The 21,065-nt window shown below is 34.4% G+C and overlaps 3 protein-coding genes across 6 annotated transcripts; all 3 read left to right on the top strand.

Annotated features, from left to right (window-relative positions):
* Positions 1-579: 579 nt before the first annotated feature.
* LOC108546597 (apolipoprotein D) lies at positions 580-3,714 on the top strand. The gene is made up of 5 exons (XM_017898785.1): positions 580-649; positions 1,626-1,745; positions 1,806-1,932; positions 2,389-2,484; positions 2,984-3,714. The coding sequence occupies exons 2-5, from the start codon at positions 1,626-1,628 to the stop codon at positions 3,448-3,450; spliced, it is 810 nt and encodes a 269-aa protein (XP_017754274.1). The 5' UTR covers positions 580-649; the 3' UTR covers positions 3,451-3,714.
* A 432-nt stretch (positions 3,715-4,146) lies between these two features.
* LOC108546616 (acidic phospholipase A2 PA4) lies at positions 4,147-11,558 on the top strand. 3 transcript variants are annotated; one of them, XM_017898809.1, is made up of 5 exons: positions 4,152-4,442; positions 5,264-5,390; positions 9,379-9,636; positions 9,968-10,305; positions 11,107-11,558. In XM_017898809.1, exons 2-5 carry the CDS (start codon positions 5,376-5,378, stop codon positions 11,204-11,206), a joined length of 711 nt encoding a protein of 236 aa, XP_017754298.1. In that variant the 5' UTR covers positions 4,152-4,442; positions 5,264-5,375; the 3' UTR covers positions 11,207-11,558. The 3 variants fall into 3 exon arrangements, with proteins under 3 accessions (XP_017754299.1, XP_017754298.1, XP_017754297.1); XM_017898810.1 differs by lacking the exon at positions 5,264-5,390 and having other exon boundaries at positions 4,147-4,442; XM_017898808.1 differs by lacking the exons at positions 4,152-4,442; positions 5,264-5,390 and adding an exon at positions 5,403-5,619.
* A 3,032-nt stretch (positions 11,559-14,590) lies between these two features.
* LIMK1 (LIM domain kinase 1) lies at positions 14,591-20,839 on the top strand. 2 transcript variants are annotated; one of them, XM_017898806.1, is made up of 8 exons: positions 14,591-14,641; positions 15,346-15,460; positions 15,537-15,977; positions 16,261-16,353; positions 16,901-17,033; positions 17,131-17,363; positions 17,460-17,688; positions 17,785-20,839. In XM_017898806.1, the coding sequence occupies exons 1-8, from the start codon at positions 14,620-14,622 to the stop codon at positions 20,086-20,088; spliced, it is 3,570 nt and encodes a 1,189-aa protein (XP_017754295.1). In that variant the 5' UTR covers positions 14,591-14,619; the 3' UTR covers positions 20,089-20,839. The 2 variants fall into 2 exon arrangements, with proteins under 2 accessions (XP_017754295.1, XP_017754296.1); XM_017898807.1 differs by lacking the exon at positions 16,261-16,353.
* The last annotated feature ends 226 nt before the right edge of the window (positions 20,840-21,065 follow it).

Below are 21,065 nucleotides of genomic sequence, written 5' to 3'. Positions count from 1 at the left end.
TAAAATATTACAGAGAAGAAAAGAATGAAACCGTACATGATGTTAGCAATTCCTGGAACAACCAACTTGATTTCTACGGATGAAAATGACTCATCGCGAACAGCGGTATAGCAAAATTACGCGGAACCCTTATCTTTAGCTCCTTTTTAATAGGTACAAATATATAAATATTTATTAGAAAAAATATGTATAAAATTTACATATATCTGTCTCATTTTTTATATATCGTAAATTATTTAATAATGAGCTATTAATAAAATAATTAGAAATTTAATATTATAGAATATCATATATTTATAATATTTTATACTTTAATAAAAGATATGGATCGAAAATTTCGTTGTTTTTATTTTTGTACAAGGAAAATATATTATAGTATTAAAATAGTAGTAAAGAATATATACGAGTAAATTAATTATACTGTACCTTCACTATTTTTGTAAAATAATTTAGTACTATAAGGCAATACAAGAAATCGATTCATTTCTACAGATTCTTTAGAAATAACGTGTTTGGTCGGACCATGCTACTCATTCAAAGCATGCGTGACCCATAATTGGATCGAGAGTGGGGTATGTCTCATAAAATCCTCCTCCGTCGAAGCTAGTGTTTACAGTACCAGTACAGAGTTCCACAACATCACGTCACAGTGAGTATACCCGTTTAATATATTAAACGCATTACATCTTAAAATCATACATTGCATTTTTATCGATCTTTGTGTTTGCAATTTAGGTATATTACAAAAGGTCGGTGACTTTTATAGACATATTTAAATAAAATCTACATATATTCTGAAACGATTTCGGTATAGTATGAACTTTCACTGATTAGTGTTGGTAAATAAAAGTGTATTTTTATCAAATATTTTTTAATAGTTCAAAATAATTTCTAAATGAATATTACGTTAATTTATTTTTCATTATTTTGGCAAAAATGTATTTGTGTTATTAAACGAATGTGACAGGAAGATAACATTAATTACATCTCGAGTTCTTTGACCATTACTGCGTTACATAAATCAAGAATATGTCAGACAGGCTGAAATTGTTCTCCATCTTGTGGCGTGTATGTTAATTAACGCCATAGAGATAAAAAGTACATCATTTTTTCATCATTTTATGTTTAACACAAGGAAACTGATTCTTTCGCAATAAGTTATACATTGCACTGTAGCTGAGGTCATCGATGTTAATGTTAATCTTTGCTCCGTGATAGCTTTTCCTTTATTTGGGAAATTCAAACATAATAAGATATATAATCATTTCCGCGCTTTGTTTCGATTTTAAGAACGTCTAGTCGTATTTTTTAATATACTATATAGCAACTTTTCAAGAGTCGTTATATACTAGCAAAAGTATTTTTAACTACTGATTCTACCAAGTAAGATATCTTTCCCATTATATTTCTAAACAAAGATAATGTTATGTAAACTAAATCGTCATTTGAAAAACATTGATTCTATGCATTTTGATAATGCATTTCTTGGAGATTCTTCGGAAATGTAAAAATATTAATCGATACTCGAAATTATTATTAGACAGAAATTAAAATTGTAATCATAAAAACATCGTTATTATAACGGTTATTTTTGTTTTATCTATTATAAAAATTTTTATTTACAGATGAGGACAGTATTCTCTTTAATATTTCTCTTGGGATGCTTTGTGCTCTCCAGGGCACATACGTATCACATGGGTGGTTGCCCCCTTGTGGAACCAATGCAAGGATTTCAAATGAGCAAAGTGAGTTAATTGATATTTAAACGGAATTGATTTTTATTTATAGTAACTCAAAAATTTTAGTTTTTAGGAGTATGGTACGTAATTCAGAAAACATCGACTGCCAGCAAATGCATCACTTACAACTATACTCGTGGAGAAGAACCGGGTGAATACATTATAGCGCAAGATTCAGATCATCCAATATTAGGTAAGATATCTTCTTATGTAAGATTAACGAAATTTAACGAAAAAAACGAACAAATGTTAATAATAAAAAAAAGAGGCGTCACGACTAATGAAAACGAAAATGCTAACTCGACAACTTGGTTAATTTTAAAATTTAAAGGAGAACAAAGAAAGTTATAAAAAAGTTGAAAAAGTTTTGCGAAGATTTAAAGAAACGCAGAGATTGCGTGGGTGAATCCTACGCGACGTTCTGTCTGTAAACGATACTAACAATAGCCAGCAGCGCGCGACGAGAAAAAGGTAAGATCTTTTACAGTCGTCTCGGTCGCGCTGGGTATGTATATATTGCTGGAAGCTTTTGAATTAATAAAGAAGGAGAACGTCGGATCCCATCGGGACTCATAAAAGCATGTCAATAGGATAACTGTCTGGCAAGTGGGATGAATTATCCGTAATGAAGCGACGTCTCTATGCGCAGGTCTTACACCATTGAAGCACGAATATCATTACATCGGTGAATTGAGCGTACCGGAACCAAGCACGCCGGCTCGAATGGAAGTTCGTTTTCCTCTTAGTAAGTATCACGATCGTATTGGAAGAAAGATGCATACAAATTAGTCAATTGTAGTCTTCGATTGCTTCAGGATTTAGAGAAAGATGTTATGTTCAATTGTTCGGTTTAAAAAAGATTTTTTCGATGATTTGATATCGATTGTTAATTTATGTGGAATTGATAGAAAATTTGGTAGGAATTTTTATAGTTAGAGATAAAAAGTTATATAACATAAGGAATGTAAAAAATAAAGAAGGAAATGGAAGGGGTTAAAAGTGTAAAAATGCACAGGGATTTAAAAGGCAGAAAGATACAAGAAAATATCAAAATATATGGGAAAAAGAAAGTATATAAACGTGTGATATGAAAATAGATGCATAAGAAGCGTAAAGGAATTATAGTAAGCGAAGAGAGAAGACAATTTCTCAGTAAAACTAAATTAATTCATCAAAAATTTCAAAGAATCCCTAACAATTTGCCCTATTATATCCATAGTAATCGTCATTTTAATTTATTAAAGGTGTAGCTAGAAGTGCGTCCCACGTAATATTCTCCACGGATTACGACAATTATGCAGGCATATTTACGTGCCAGAAGCTGACGTTTGCACATCGTCAGAGTGCAACAATCCTCTCTAGGCATCGAGAATTAGACAAGACCTACGTGGACCTTCTACGTCGGCAATTGACCAACTTCGGCGTGGATCCCTTTGATTTGAGTATTATATCTCAAAGTGGATGTCCCCATGGTAACAATACCCTGGATATCACTGTGGACCCACATACTTTCACTACTGAGAATCTTGGGAACGTGGTTTCTAAAGCTGCAGGAAAAATAGGAGATGCTGTCCAATGGGTAGCCAATACGGGATGCAAGGTGTATCACACGTTAGCCGGAAGCGAAGAAGAAGACACAAGTAAACCGGAAGAGAATACCAAAGCCGCCATTTCAGATTATGACACGAATGAAGTCGTATGGATTCCTTAAATTCAAAATTTTATAAGTTTGTTCGAAATACCTTGATCTCGATAAGGATGAATACCTTTTCGTTTTATCGGTATCTATTTTTTCATCAATAGAACGAATATTCCTATTTTCTTCCTCTGACTTTGATGAAATTATCAGTCACGACATTTGCACACTGCGATAAATTAGAAGTAGAATATGAAACGAGAACGAAAGACTATGTAAGGAATAAACTATTTTTATTTTTTTGCTGTGACTATCATGAATAAAATGAGTTGTTTTGAAACGCGAACGAAGTATTCCTTTTTTGTACTCCATATAAACTGCCTTAGTTACTTTGGGAGAAATCTGAAATTGCTTGAAAAAGGGGTTCATTTTTGAAAAAAACAAATTAAAAGATTATAAAATTCAAACGCTTTAAGTAATTTCAGAAGAAGCTATAAAAACCTAGAATTAATTTCTAAAGTTTATATAAATTTCTAATCGTTCTTAATCATCCTCAATCCGCAGTAATGGACAATTCTGTTGTCGACGTTGAGGGAAAATCGTACTGTTTGCAAATGGTCTATGTCGAGCGGTATTAAAATGTTGAAAAATTACAAAATTTCTGACAGAAGGAAGAATGTCGGCAGCATGTTGCGCCCTCGACGAATTAATCCAATCCATTTGCGACAAGCGGAATTAAATGTTCTACAGTTGCAAATATGTGATGTATCACGTGATTCGGAATTTCCCCCGAGTAATCTGGACCACGAGTTCATATATATATATATGCCACGGAATATTAGTATCCTGACGACCCGTTTCAACGATCAGTTTGATAACGGCCGTTGAGAAGACATAAAGCAAATCTTTGTTCAGAAAGGACATCCGTCGACCATCACCCTGTTTCAAGGTCCATGTTTCTGTGAGACTGAAGAGACCTTTTTTGGATGATCGTGATTCTGTAGATAAAGGAAAACAATTGATCATTGTCTACGGAAGTTGAACAGGATTTCAAATAATTCTTCAGTGTATGTACATTAATTTGTCACGCTTTTATATATTATTTTTAGTATCAAGTTGTTTAAAAGTTTAGATCCCTCTTGCTTTTGAAACAGTTACTTAGTTTAGAAAATATAATATATGTTAATCATCTTCGTCATTTTTTTAAGTTGAAAATTTAATAATTTCAGTTGAGACTTTAGTAGAGATTGTTTAGTTCAAAATGATAGTATAAAGTTACATTCCATACGCGTACGTTCCAGACGCATACATTATTCAAAATATTTCCTTTAACAAGCATACGCGTGAGGAATCGATAAACGATATTTCCAAAAATTGTATTTTTTGAATGGCGTGAATCTTTAACTACTACGCAAAAGGAATCTTTTATAATTTTATAGGAAGTAGAATTACATTGTTACTGTGACTGAATAGATAAATTGATCGAATAAATTGAACGAAAGGAGACACCTTCATACAAAATTATATTCACCTCTAAACTCTGCAATGCACAGCGGAATTACACGCTCATTAAGATATTTTAAAAATGTATCCATTACGTATTAATAGTGATCATTATAAAAGTCTAATACATATTCATTGTTAACGAGTATGTACTTTTTCCGGATAAATATACATGCTTTCATATTGTTTCCATGTATAGATTCCAAATTTAAAAATTAACAAACCAGCAACATTAAGTCAAGGTTTAAACTTGAACAGATTTCAGTATTTCCACTGTCTCCTTTCGTACCAACAATATTTCGATCAGTAAAATTATTAAAATCCAAAATATTTAAATTGTGCCTCCTGATGATGCTTTTGTTACCTCCAACGTAAAATTCCACAGGATCGGTGTCGGTCAGCTGAGGGGTTGTTGCGCACTGCAGTAGCTCGAGTCGCGTTGCGGTTTCCGGGGTGCGCAGCCAGCGGTGGGGGTTGTTGGTTGCTCCTTGCGCACCATGCCTCTTCTTTCAGTGAGTTTCGCGTTATTCCCTCGACTCGAACTCGTTTCGCTTTCCTTGATCTTTCAATTAGTCTTATAAACTCACCTTTAAATCAATGTACTTCCAACGTCTTCATTTATTCACGTAACAATTTTATTATTCGAGCCATTGAGATTGAACTTGCGTCCTCGGTGATCGTGACTGGTGAAACAGCAAGATGAACATGCTCACCACTGCACGTGCACAACTTTTCTACAGGGTAATTGATCGATTTAAGCGGCGCGTGCAATGAGTATATCGCAACGAGGAACGATTCCTCGGGAATTGTTCGTGACGTCAGAGCATGGCTAATTTCTAATTTCTTGGCCCCCATCGCAATACCTTATTACGATACTTTGTTGTGCTTACATTTTCATTTTTACCATGTTTGGCTTCTTTCATAAACCCTGCAGCGCGATACATTGTAATGTCATTTGTTCTATGTCTAATTTTTGCCACTTTTCAATGCACATTCTACAACACTGAAAGTAGTTCCCTTTGTTCGATCACAAGTGAGAGTGGACGCAAGGCGGGTTCTTTAAGATAAGAAAATTCCTTGTTGTCTACGCTTGCAGATAGAGAATTGTTGACATAACTTTTTCCTGAAAATGAGATAATAAGGATCATTAAGAAATAATTTGACAGTGACTTGTGTTTATCCTAATTAGCCTACCGTGATATCTGATAATTTGAAAGTCATAGAATTTTCTTATAGTTTTTCCAAACTCTGAGAGGTCTTTCTTTGAAAAACATAATACTGTAAATGAAAAGAAATTTATGGCATTTTTTTTTCTTGTGGAGGGTTGACGATGTTCAGTGACACAAAGGTGTAATTATGATTTAGGATGGGTAACCCTTGCAAATGAACGAAGGTAGGTCAGTGCGGTTGAGTCACGCTTGATTTACCAGTTGATCACAGGGTTATCCGGTGTGAATTGGCGCAGGTTCAAGAGACAAGTTCGTCAACGAAGCCGGCTGACCCAGATTCACGATATCTGGTTCAATTTTGCAACGTGGGGTGACAATTCTCACGTGAGACTCGCAGGATCTGTCACCTCCCCAATCTGGGACGATCTAATCGCGCTAATTAGATTAAATTTCTATCGACCGAACAAGTTGCGCCGTTGGACGGTGTTAATTTGCGTCGATCTAGGCATTTGATGCCATTACTACTTATGATCTTTGCTCCTCGTTTGCATATAGTTGTACACGACAAACATACTTTTTACAAATCTTTAATTTCTTATTAATTTTTGCCCTTCGAAATAAATATTGATAGTTGGAACCATACCATTAAGATTTGAGTAAATATCTCTTATAACTGAAAGTTAATTCTTTTCGCTAAAAGAGCAAGTCCATCTCACGGGAAGCTTCTTATGTCAAAATACACAATGCCTACAAAAATTATTAAATGATTATTATTCTGTTTTATATTCAAATTTTGCAAACAAAGTAACAGAGAAATAGGAAAAAATTACGTAGATTATTTAGTCCAAAATCATCTATAGATAAATTTCAGGTAGAAAAGTTGAAGTCCAAGCAACATAGAGATTATTTTAGGATCTGTTTACGTTCCATAGTCTTCTTTACATAATTATACGAAAAAGATCAGCATAGAAAACAGCAATTTCCATTGACGCCAATCTCCGAAGGTTACTTAAAAGCCATTTAAAATCATCCCATATCGAATCTCAAGTCGTTCTTACAGGTATTTGCAAGGTCGTTCATCGCCCTCGTTTTCGAACGTCTCTTCTCGCTTTTATTTCTCCATGAGCCGATCTCCTTCACGATTTCAACGCGTCAGAGGAAAGGACAGAAGTAAGAAACCTTCAACGGTTTGGTCTTTGTTCCTTATCTCCTAGCGACCTTATAAGAATTGTTGTCCTTGAAGGATCTTTGGAAGTGATTCTCGAGAAAGGTGAAGCATCATTAGTTGCTCGACGTTCCTCGAAGCCACTGCTTCGGGTGTCCACTCCTTGATCAAATCGCAGATGTCGACTTTTCCTCGATTCGCGATTGTCTGTAGAGGATTTTCTTCCTTTTCTATGAGTTCTTGAAGCTGAAAGAGAATCGTGCGTCCTTTAGTAGAGAGATTTAAGCCTTTATATATTTTATGCAGATTTTTTATATATTATAGAAGTCTTTGATTTTGAGATGAGTAGGTAGTGACAAATGAAAACCTAGAGGTGGTGTGAAGCTTCAATACGATGTCCATGTAGAAGAAGGCACTTGAGATTTTCGTTGTTGCGTATAGTGGATGCTTCTGCAACGTTTTGATTTCTTCAAATCGACAGTAAGTGCTTTTGTCTCATTGCGATGAGTATTATTCTATTGTATAAATGGCTTGATGGTGATGGTGCAGAGAGAATTATCTTTGAAATTAGAGAAACATTATTACATAGGAAATGTGTAATAAGAGAAAATACGTAAATACATAGGAAATATGTAAATAGAAACTTTCTATATCCATTTAAAATAATATATATAATTTATATAAATGATACGTTGTAAAATAATACACATATCTTTTAAATTGCTAAAGAAAATTCGATCAATTTAATGTACAGGAAGTTATGGACCTTGTTATATGTTTACCTTGCTAGCTCAGAAAGATGTATATTTATGCAGATGCAAACGTGGTCATGTTTATTAATATTTTCAATTATCATTTGTTTTTATTATGTTGATATCTCATAAATAGTCTTTTTTATCTTTCAATACAAACGGTGAATTGAATTTTAAATTAAAAGATACTTCCTCTTAAAATGCAACAAGTTTTAACATTTAAAAAGCAATAAATTAAAGCGATATAGACAAAGTGGAATAATTTATCAACATGCCAAGAAGAGTAAAAAAAGATGTTGTTCGTGAACCTTTGGAAAAGAAACAGTCAAGGTAAATCTTTGTCATGGTTATGATAGCTGAAGCTAGCAAAGAATATACCGTTTCATAACATTTAATTGATCTACCCTCCAACTTGTTCGTTAAAGCGACCGGAATTCCTGCGGGTCAATCTATTCAGACGGTCAGTTCAACAAGCAACGATTAATGTCGGATTAAGAAAAAAAAAATATCACTTTGTCCTGTCCATGTAATGTAATCAGTTTTTATTAGATCCGTTATCATTATAATGGAGTCCTGACTCATAGAAACATGTTAATAGTGAGATGTGCTCATGGGGATTCAAGTTTGATCTGAAAATAAAAATATTCAGTTATCAAAGTTGTTATATTAATTAAAGAATACCAAAGATAATATAAAAAGGAATAGAAAAAGAACAATTATTCTAAATTATGTTAAATTATTGTAAAAAGCACTCGTTTCTTATAACTTAGATGATATTTCGTATTTTTATTAATGATTAAAAAATTCTTTAAATTTTATTATGATCATAAAAGGCACTCAAGTTTTGCATAAGTGCTAACACTGTGTGCTTAAGTGAAACTAAAGACGAAATGCAGTTAGAGTACAACAATATTGGTATTTGTACATACAGTCCTGTACTCCATACAGTCACTGAAAAGTTGGGAAACGTTTGCAGATCATCGACCCACTGTCCCCGTTAAAAACATTCATCAGGGAGTAAAATTTCGAGTGATCAAGGAACACAAAGATAGGTTGATCAACAGAAGGCTTTTTGCATTGAGAATGAAGAATATCTGCCGCTTTACGAAGTAATAGAATAGAATATTTGGTATGACACGGTTTTAATTAGTATCGTAACTGAAGATCATCATAAAAATAAACACATTAAATAAGATACTAATCTTATCTTCAGCACGCATTTTAATAGAGTTACGCAACATTTCAATGAGAAAAAATTGGAATCTTAATATGACTCATGAACTGTAATATATACATTCATCATTGAATGAATTACTTACAAGATTTAGTATGACAAGAACAATAGAGTGTTTAAACCAATTAGAAATGACTTCTGTTCGTAATTTTAAATTAATTCTTTTGTTTTTGTTCATAGATGATTCTCCTGCCCGCAATCCTCATACCGACACTCTGGTTGAATCACACTGGTGAGGCTAGTGTTCTCGTGGCAGATACCACGATGTCCAGAATGGTGGAACTGAATGCAGACGCACCCTTCTGTGCCTTGTATACCGACCGTGGTGTTATTCAGAAAATGGTTCTTGGAGCTGACCCGAAAAAAGTTAGGCAAATGTCGAGCAACCTCGTGGCAGACTTGGAAGAAACGTGTAGAGCCTCTCGTGACAAGGGAAAGGTACCGATCGATCACTTCAGACGTTGAACCATGACGAAATCGAGTAAAATCCTAATTGATTGAACGCTTAATTCGCTTAAAGTAGATTATGACTTCATACACAGACAATTCCATCAGTAAGTAAAATTCTTAGTAGCACTACTAACAATAGAAAAATTTAAAGCTATCACCTAAATAAAATATGTCTTGAGAAACTATTATTATTTTTTAAATAAACTCGCACTTTTATCATACATTGTCAAAATAAAATAAAGAATAAATATTTCACTATTTATTCTAAGGGGACTTTGAAGAACTACAAATAAATAAAACACGTTCCATGTTGCATCAGAATCAACCTGCAGGCGGTGGATTGATCTACCCAGGTACAAAATGGTGTGGACCAGGCACTTTGGCCAAGACGTATGACGACCTTGGCCACCACGCAGCAGAGGACGCTTGTTGTAGAGAGCATGACCATTGTCCAATGACGATATTGCCGCAGGAGTGTATTCATGGTATATGCAACAATTCACCGTTCACACGGTCTCATTGTGACTGCGACGCGAAGTTCCGTAGATGTTTGCAGAACCTTAACTCGGAAGTGGCGAATACTCTCGGAGCACTTTTCTTCAACGTGATACAGGTGACTTGCTTCAAGGAAAGACGCCCATGCTCGCAATGGCAGAGGTAGGTCTATAGAATTAAACATTTACGTGTAATATTTTCTTTGAGGAATTTTTATTTTTTTAGTTTTCAAAAGAATTTCTTTAAACAAAGTTTTAATTAACTTATAATGTTAAAACAAAAAGAAAAATTGTACAAGAGAAGAATATTTTAGTACCTTTTTAACGTTCTAAAAGACGATTTCGAATTTTTCGTCTTCACTGATATTTCGCTAGAAAGATTATTAGTATAATTTGAATATTCTTTTTCTATTTCAATGGTATTTTGATTGCTCAATATTTCTAAGTAGAAAAAGAATTTTTTCGGTATCTCCTTAATATTCTAAAAGATTGCATAAAGTTCTTTCTATACCCGGCATATTGCTGAAAAAAATGTACAAGCAAAAGCAGTCCCCTCGAAGTGATTAACGACTAAATACACTCTTAACGATTACATCACCGGCTCTCCTCAGTTGTCCCGTGTTTTGGGCGAATTCGACGCGGTACGAGTCTAGTGATTTGCCACGGGACTATTACGCCCACAAATATCTTTTCTTGAAGACGTTACTCCAGGCAATGCGCAGCGTCCTGAAACAGAAACACAACTATCTTCATGTCCATGTGTGACTGTGGATTAAACGTAATTTTATTATAAGACATAAGCTTACAGGCTGGTGATCGGGTTTGTGATTGTAATTATGGTAATGGTGATGGTGCTTATGTGTTTCCTCTGCTTCTTTAATGATTTTTAAAATTCTCCTCAGATGTTCCTGGAAAATTTCGCAATAGTTAATCGCGTAATCATTACGTGGTTGATCTGTTACAGAAATGGTTACGCGGAATCGGTGTCGAACCGGTTATGTTCCCAGTACAAATTCCGACCAAGCGACAAGTACGTGCCGCTGATGCCCTTGAACGTGAACTAGCTATTGCGGAAACGCAAGAAGAACGGACCAGACAGCCTTTGAAGTGGTGCCAGTTAACAGAGTTCCAATGAGCGGGATAATTGCACGCGTCTCACCCGCGTTCCTCGCGCGCCCTTTCTTTTTCTATCACGCTGATCCGACCTGTATGGGAATCGAGCGTAATGTTCTTTCTCGGTCATTCATGAATTTACATTGTTACAGGTCACCGTTTCCCGTGGAATGCCTTTTTCCTCGTTGATTATTGCTTGGTAAAGGGAAGTATCGTCTTCTCAATTTCTTCAATATATTTTGCTATAAAACAGATGAACAAAAGTTAGTTTCTTATTTGAAGTATATAAGGTATATATATATTTTTTTTAATATTTATAGAATCAAAAATTTCTTTCAAAATTTTAACTGAGAAATACCAGTATTTTGTGTTCCTTCTTTTTCGCCTTGTGTAAGGTTGTACTTCAATACACGCGCAGGCAACTTCGCGGTCATCGAAAGGAACAGATGGGTTAAAAACGACCAGCCTGAAAGAGAGGAACGGTTATGCAAATATTAACACCTGTTGTCCTTGTAACTCAGGTGCAGTATGTGCGAGGTCAACGTGTGATTGGCGTAAAAATTTATTTCGCCCTTCGTTTCGTAATTGTGAAACGAAGAGAATGAAAAGAATTGTGCAATGCATAAAATACCCTTGAAAGGAAATTGGTGTGAAATTTAAGGACATATTGTAAGCCTCGAGGGTGTCGCGTGCAATCGAATCGAATGGAATTTACATCATCGACAAAACAATATACGATTTTACTGCTCAATATTGCTCTTTTAACATGTTTGCAACTTTAAAAGTAATAGTTTGAGTGATTAACCTTCTTAAAGATGAAGTGAGGTACAAATATACAAAATGGAAAGAGATCTGTTTTATGGTGAATTGAAATTAAACCAAAGATTGCAACAAACAGAAAAATTACTGTTGCTTGATGTAACGTGATAATGGAAGGTTTCACTGGAACTATTTTATCGAAACAAGGTTCGTGTTTCTTGCATATCATTCGTCGCCAATGCTGTCGCGTAAATGTGTATGTAATTGCATAAAGACGCGCAGTATTAGCTACGATTTTTCTTAGATTAAGGTTTTCCATCGAGTTGATGCGTAAGCAGTTGGAAAAAAGATCCCGAAACGTAAATGGTACAACATGTATTCAACACACCCTTTTTCAAGATGAAGAATGACGTTACTAAATGCATCAACTCGATGGACTGAGAGCGTACCAACGGAATCCATGATGTTTACGATTTTCTATCCTCTTTGATAGTTTAGACTTTCAAACTCATGCGTTCAACGAATCTCTGGTTTAAAATACTTTTAAGGTCGTTCGAGCGTCCTATAACTAGTTAAAATTAACATCATAATAATATTACGGCACAAATATTCAAGAATCATGAAAGATTATGATTCATTCAGCACACACTGTACAAAACAATCTGAAGAATACTTGATCAAACAGTTTCGTCGTTTGTACAGGGTGTTTTATTCAAGCTATATGAAACTGAAAAATTGATCACGTAGTTCAAGAAGATGTTTAGAATTACTTGAAATGATATGAAGACTTTAAGGATATCTCAAGGTTGACCTTTATCTTTGCTATGATTACCACCTAACGAGTTCGATAGCCGAGCCACAAAATATTTAAAGGTTCAACTAACTATATACGTTAGATTACAGAAGTCAAAGAACTCATTTAAAGGTCGACCTTTAAATGCCCTTGACGGTTTTATCTTTCAAACGAATTTCTAGTGTCTTTTTAATTCTACATTCGGTCTCCCTTTCATGTCTTATGATCGAAGAAAGTAATCTACTAATTATTTTGTGCAGTGATTGAGAAAAGAGAAAGATACGATTATAGGAAACAGAATGACAACGACCCAGCACAACGTCTACTGTGATTGAAATTATTCAGATATAAGCTTGCTGTATAGTTTAACTCGTAGAGGGGTTATTCTTGCCCAAATAATCGATGCTACCTGGAGAAAACTAGAAGTTGTCTCTGGACGATCGAGGATTAGTCGGATTTTGTAAATATCTCGAGACGGTCAGCCGGGGAAGCGTGCAATCGATCGAGTGTGTCACATTGATACGTCGGGAATACCTCAATAACATTTTGTTTCCTAAAGACCTTCGATTGACCAACGATACAGTGGAATCTGACAAATTCGAAGAAAGCTGAAAGAACAATTCAATGTGTCAGTTACAAAATATTTCCAAATTATTTTTTTTAATATAATATAGTCTTATAAATAATACAGTAAAGTTATTAAATCGTATAAGATATCTTTATGTACAGAAAAATAAGCTTTCTCCAAAAGTATCATATATATACCTAATATATAAATAAAATTCATAATAATAAATTAAGTTACGGGTACTTGGAATTGATAATTTAATCAGGTTACCTGAAATTTATTTTGGAAGAAATCGAATCTTCAAGATTACTCTGTATTAACGAATGTGTGATGATTGTGTATTTATACCTATATAACCGATGAATTTTTTAATTATTATGTATATTATTATAATATAACCTATGTTTTTGTCGTTTATACGTGATAATATTGCCTGTATTACATTACTTATATAAATATATTTTAATATAGAATAGATATTCTTAAAGAATATTTATATCATATACTATAAAGAAATAATAATTAATTTTGCACAATTCTTCATAGCTATATTTATCTTTGAAATCTCACGATTTGCACTTTCCATACATTACTAAAAATTAATTTAACATACATATTTGAAAAATTGTAAACCGTATCTGTACTTGAGTTAAATGAAAGACCAAATATTTTGAAAAATAAATAACTACCTCCTTACAAATTACTTATTTTATATTTTAAATTAAATTTTATTTTGAACGATATTAAATTAAATTAAATAATATTAAAAAACATTAACTAAAAAGTTATTGAGTGATGAGGAAGTTACTTAAAGAATGTCAATAATTCACCATTATCAAATAAATTAAACACAAAAGTTTTATAAAGTTTAAAATACATACTTTTCTAATCTGTTTTTTATTTATTAAAATAGTTGCAAACAAATAAATCGATTATTTTTCTAAATTAAAAATACATAACTACTCTATTATTCCATTCATATTTTTTAAATAAACCTAGGTATTTTTATATATTACTTTTTACTTTTTAATTAAAATAAAAATTTGCTATTTTCTTTAATCAAAAGATCGAGAAGAATCTAGTAAATTTGAAATACAACAATAAGAAATTGTTTTATTTGTATAAATATCAAATTTGCCGCCACTGCGCAATGTCCATCGTATTGAGAATGGATTTCGAATCTGTTCACTGTATATTCAGTGGCCGAAACACGGAGTGGGAGTGTGTCAGTTCTAGATGCTGTGATGGATGAAGTTTCGTCAAACGGTACGTCTTTTTCGGCAAAGTAGAATGTTATTTTTAGACGAACTGATGGAAATTACAGTGTAGTATGTGTAATATTTTAGGCTGTGTGCGCGACAAATGAATTGATCGATGAGTTTCTGTGTACGCTTGATCCTTTGTAGATCGCGTGGGCGTCCTGCCTTCCAAGACTCTTGGCCCACGCTCTACAAGAGACTTTATTTACGCGTTCTTTCGAAGTGTATCTTTCCGAGTGTGTATTAATGAGAAAACAATGTTTCGAAGAGCATTTTACAATTCCGGTGATGCACTTTTCTCATTGACAAGCTTTGATCGTCTTAGAATTGGTCGATTTCTTGTCAGCTGGTTGATAACTGCTTTCTCAACGCTTACCTAATGTCAACCGTGAATCACGTTTCCTTCCTACTATACGTCCCTGACGCGTTCTGTTTTCCGTATGACTGCGTCGTATTTGTTTTTGCAACCGCAACGGCTTTAAAGCATTCGAATTTTAATGCTTGATAAAATTTCTATTACTGGGTTGTGTTGCGTTCGCATGAAAGTCATACAAAAAACGCATGTACAGGTACTAATGTAAATACGCGATACTAAAGTGTTTAAAATCCAACGTAGCAAGGAAATTTAATGTGAAATTATAAAAGCGTAAAATTTTTGTAACTGGTTTTCAAAGTGGTTTTTTAATCAAATTTGTTTCTAATATTGTCTAGACCTAGGAAGTGGGGAAAGTGGTGGGACATTAACGTGTGCTGGATGTCTCAATGCAATTGATGAAGATGAATTCATACAGGCACTAAATCAAGAATGGCATATCGATTGTTTTCGGTAAGAATAAATAAAAAATATAATTAAATTGTAATATTTAAAAAGATATGTCATTTGTAAAACTATAATTTTTTAGGTGTTCAGCATGTGACATTGGCCTGTCCACGTGGTACTTTGAGAAAGATGGGTTACTCTTTTGTAAAGATGATTATTGGGCTGCTTATGGGGAAGCTTGTCAAGGTTGTGGCCAAATCATTACAGGTCCTGTCATGTTGGCAGGTGATCACAAATTTCACCCAGAATGTTTTGCCTGTAACTCTTGTGGAGCCTTTATTGGCGATGGAGAGAGTTATGCACTAGTTGAGAGGTCAAAGCTGTATTGTGGAAGTTGTTATAAGAGACAAATGCAGCCAATTAATAGGACAGCTAATTATCCATTCACGAGAAAGCCACACAGCATTAGACTAGTGGAGATACCTCCAAATACTTCTGATCCTGAGAAACAAAGAGGAATCAAACTGACATTAGACACAACTCCTAGTCCCAGAAATTGTGGTGCTTTGCTTCGTATATCTGAGTATGTACATAAATGGACATTTCTTTCTATTCATTGAATAAATATTAAAGAAATAATACTATTAGAAAATTGTTGATACTTTTTTATAATGGTTTAAAACAAACGTGCAAAACAAGAAATAGTAGGAAGTGTTTATGTCTGATATAAACTAGTATTGCCATTGCAAAGTTATATTACTGTAGCTTTTTTATAATATTTAACACTATGCATGAATGTCGTTATGTAAAAAAGAAAAGAAATGAAGCAGATGAGCAGCCTCTAATAACTTTGAACTAAAATGCAGGTTAATGAGAAATGTTCGTGGAAAAATCAGTAAGCTGCTGGCCTCTGTGATGGAGGTTCTATTTAGACTATGCTGCCAGTTCTCTAATCATAGGTACAGCATAACAAATAAATAATATGCACTAGATATTGTATTTGTTTCAAATTAGATGTGTGTCTCTTAGTATCTGCTATTTAACTGCACGCAATATACATATTATGTGCAAAATAATTTCCTTGTGTATAATATTATTTTTTTACTTCATATGTGCTGCATAGGTGTGTGAGCATGTAACATTTATGATAAAGTGAAAATTAATGCATTTAAAAGAACATGCACTTCAAATATTTAGTATACATTATCAATGTATGTAAATATTAGTTTACTAGTATGATTTTCATAGCAAATGTGTCTTATTTCTTCTACATTTCTACATTTTGTATTTACTTTGTCCCATATTTTATATGTATTTAATAATTCATGAAAAATATGCTAGGCTAGAAAGAAATATGCAGATTAGTTCTACTATTTAGTTTTACTTCTAATCTTTAAATCAAGTATGAATTAAATGCACGCAAAGTTTTGCATGTTTTGTTTAAAAAAGTATATACATATATATACATTTGTGAACATTGAAGATATCGTGTGAAACGTGTTGCAGATTGAATATGTCCAGTGATCTCATATCTTTGCATATCGGTGATCGTATACTCGAAGTAAATGGCACCCCGGTTAAAGATCAGCCTATAGACAGTATTGAAAATCTAATACAATATTCCGACACAGTTTTACAGGTAATTTTTTATTTTATATATGTAAATTCAAGAGTAATTAATCATTTAATCTACTCGATCATGATGGATATAGAAGCAAATGCTTTGGATATTCTAGCTAACCATTGAGCACGATCCGGACACAGTATCTCGAAGACCGACGTATTCGTCGCCGTCCGCGGCGATGTTGACATCGATTACGAGTCCAAGAACAAGTCCCGAAAATAAAGAACGTTTATTTAAACGTCGAGATGAAGGTTACATCAGTGGAACGCGAAGTAGGCAATTGCGGAGAACCAGAGATCCTATGCACAAAGAGCGTAGTAGTTCCATGTCGCGGCTGCTTGACGGGTACAAATCAAGTTGCAAATGAAGTGTTCTTATGATGGTTACCAATAGTTAAATATAACTTTCTGAATTTGCTTTTTTAATATGATATGTTTGTAGATCTTCATCCACAAATCCTACATGTGACTTAAGCAGGACTAGATCGTTTCGTGTCGAACCAAAGAATCAAAGAATATTCCGTGCCAGTGATCTAGTAAAAGGTGAACTGCTGGGTACAGGATTTTTCGGGCAAGTTTTTAAAGTCACACACAGGGACACCAATGAAGTGATGGTTTTAAAAGAATTATACAGAGTAGATGAGGAAGCCCAAAAGAATTTTTTAAAAGAGGTGAGTTTTTTATATCCAGAAACATTATTTCACCTTCTCTAGCCTTTTTATGTATCAATACACTTTCCTTCTTTTTATTTTATGTAAATATAACAGGTTGCCGTGTTACGTTCATTACATCATAACAATGTTCTTCGATTTATTGGTGTTCTATACAAAGATAAGAAACTTCATTTGGTTACCGAGTACATAGCAGGTGGAACTTTGCGAGCTCTGTTGCATGATACGAATGAAGTCCTACCGTGGGAACAACGAACGTCGTTTGCTAAAGACATAGCCGCTGGCATGGCTTATTTACATTCCATGAATATAATTCACCGAGACTTGAACTCGCACAACTGTCTTGTACGCGAGGATAAGACTGTCGTCGTAGCCGATTTCGGCTTAGCCAGGATAATACAGAACGGCAATTCCCCTGACAATCGTAAATATAGTAGACATTCCGACGGAGAGGTGAAAACATCGAAAAAAGAGCGAAAGAAACGGTACACGGTAGTCGGGAATCCATATTGGATGGCGCCTGAGATGATGAAGGGTAACAAGTATGATGAAAAAGTTGATATTTTTAGCTTTGGTATTGTCGTTTGTGAAATTATTGGGCGGGTTCAAGCGGATCCTGACTATCTACCACGATCTTCAGATTTTGGACTGAATCAAAACGTATTTAAGGAAAAATTTTGTTCTAATTGCCCAGAAATGTTTTATGTGATTGCCTTCCTTTGCTGCGATCTGAATCCGGACAAGAGACCGCCTTTTGAAGTGATGCATTTATGGCTGGAAGGATTGGCAATGCATTTATCAGTGGGTGCAGAATTGCCATTGGATTTGGAATCCGATATTAGAAATTATACAGGACCGAGCACGAGTACTAGTGAGTCTACGACTCCAGAGACTCTGGCACCGCAATTAAAGCCCATTAAAGAAGGCCAAGTGCACCAGGAAAAAAAACGGTGTAGTGGTTGTACTGATAGCACACTTGAACGTGAAGAAACCGTGTCTAGTAGTAACATACTTCAAGTGCCTGACGTGTTAAGTCCTCGAGGAAGGTACGTGAGACAGAACAGTAAAACGAGCGAGTCGTCTGGAAACTCGGGTCGTTATTCTAGGCAGAACTCGAGATCTAAGGAAGCTTCAATCGAAAAACCAGATATCGTTATTTCTCCGGACTGCAGTGGATTTTCTGGCTGCTTTCCAAGACAAAGTATCAATTCGAATGAATCATCTGCCCACTTTTCTAGTGATAAACAAGATTTATATGTGAAGAATGATCAGATGGAATGTAATTTGAAACGGATACCCACTATCGAAAAAATACGGTATGTGGGTAGAGCAAGTCCGTGTTCTCTGTCAGATAGTCCTGAATACATTATCGATAACAAGTGTTCGTACAAGGTGAATAATAATTTGAATTCCAAGTCAGCAGAGAAATCTAATGAATTTAATTCAATTGGTAGTGGTCATTCGAAGATCAAATTGGAAAGCAAATTCAAAATGCCGGATGCGAATTCTGTTAGTTCCTATTTGAGACAAATTGGAAAATCAATAACCGTCGCAGAAAAGGAAAATAAGGTTGATAGTCAGATTGATAATGACACGAAGAAGACTGGAGGCGAAGCTTCGAAGACATCAGCAGGGTGTTATCTAAGAAGAACAAAGATTTCTCCTACGAAAGAGTCGCCAAAGAGTGCATTTTCGCCGCAAAAGAACAATCAGTCCGAAGCTGGTTCTTCGTTACAATCAAAAATATTTGTAGGTCCGGAAGAAGTTACTGGAGAAGAACCTACTGATGACAGGGTAACAAGGCAAGAAAGTAATGTTTCGGATATCGGTAGTATATTGTCTAGGCAAGGAAGTCTTACAGTATTAGACTATACAGCCAAACACAAAGATAAAATGTACAAAGACTATTCGCCTTTTAATACCTTGCAGAAAGAGGACCTCAGTAAAGAGGGCGACAGTTTCAGGAAGAATACTGCGCTTCATTATACAGATAGTCTCTATTCAAATTCGAGTCTTTCCAGAAATGATGATTTTATTTCATACAATGCACGAAATGAGACTAATGTAGATAATAAAAAAGACTGCACCTCATCCACCCAAGATTGTACGAAGCTCGAGTCCAACGACTCTAAGCAAGTAATCGATACTAAGTCTGTGTATGATGGAAAATTACCAAACTCTTTGGCGGAATACACTGGATGTTATAAAAATGTGGATCTATGCAGGCAGGATAGTTTCGGTTCCGATAGTGCAGTTGGTACCATGAGAAGTAATTTTTTTGCAGATTTAGATTTCGTTCAGTTAAGAGACGGTAGGCATACACCGGATTTGTGCCATACTCCCGAACGGTGTTGTACTCCTAATCGGGCTGCGTCACCAATAGAGAGCACAGCTTTGTGAAGTTTTCACGTTAACAAAGTAACGTAGTATGTTCTTAATGAAACGAATCTCTCACTTTACTAATTTGATTTTCTTACGCTTAGCTGAAGATTTGGTAATTTAAGTCGTTTAGTTTCCGATTTTATTGCCTAACTTTCATAATTTCAAGATGATCACATCAAGCGTTAATGTTTTGTTTTTGTCAAACGTGTTGTAGCATTGTGTTACTGTGCGCAAACAAAGTATTATTAACAATTTGATGCTCAGTATTAATGAATTTCATTGCTATCGGTCTTTATGAGTTTAAACATGTTTTGAAAGCGGCGCATAGTGGCGCCCTCCGAAGAACTCGCACAAAAAGATATGCATTTTTGCAAGATCTTGCCTTGTGGTTTTCATGAGCGGCAGTTTAAGTAATTATAAGACTAACGAAAGCATTCCATCCAGAATCTAATCTGATATATTCAGAATCGATAGAAGTAACGCGTGCTTTTCAAAAATGGTGTCTGAAATGCGCCGATCACGTGTAGCAATTTTTTAAACGAATTCCCGGGAACACTGAACGGAAGTCTAGATCGGTGCATCTCTAGTTTTTTCTCTTTGAAAATACGGGATTATATCGAAGAAATTGTAAGCATTATTGTAGAGTCAGTTTTGTAGAATAGAGTGTAAAAAAATGATATTCTTTACCGGATATATATGTACATCATACTGTAAGATATTATCCACATATATGATGGTGGTGTGCATGTAAAAATTATCGACATGTATAAATTTGGGCTCGTCAGTTATATCTTTGTTATTCGCATAGAAAATAGCATTTCACCTATTTGATATTAAATTTTTTTAATGTTCTGGATGCTGTTATTTATATCTTCTATTTATCTCTAATTTGTAAATTGCAAAATTATATATTCTATTTTTATTTAACTTAATAATCCACACGTTACATATAGCAAAGATATAAGTGATGATAAAGTAGTATGATGTGTATAATA

Source organism: Eufriesea mexicana, unplaced genomic scaffold, assembly GCF_001483705.2.
Source record: "Eufriesea mexicana isolate 0111107269 unplaced genomic scaffold, ASM148370v2 scaffold752, whole genome shotgun sequence".
Lineage (NCBI taxonomy): Eukaryota > Metazoa > Arthropoda > Insecta > Hymenoptera > Apidae > Eufriesea > Eufriesea mexicana.
The sequence above is the reverse complement of the archived record's forward strand: the minus strand, read 5'-3'. Positions and strand labels throughout refer to the sequence as shown.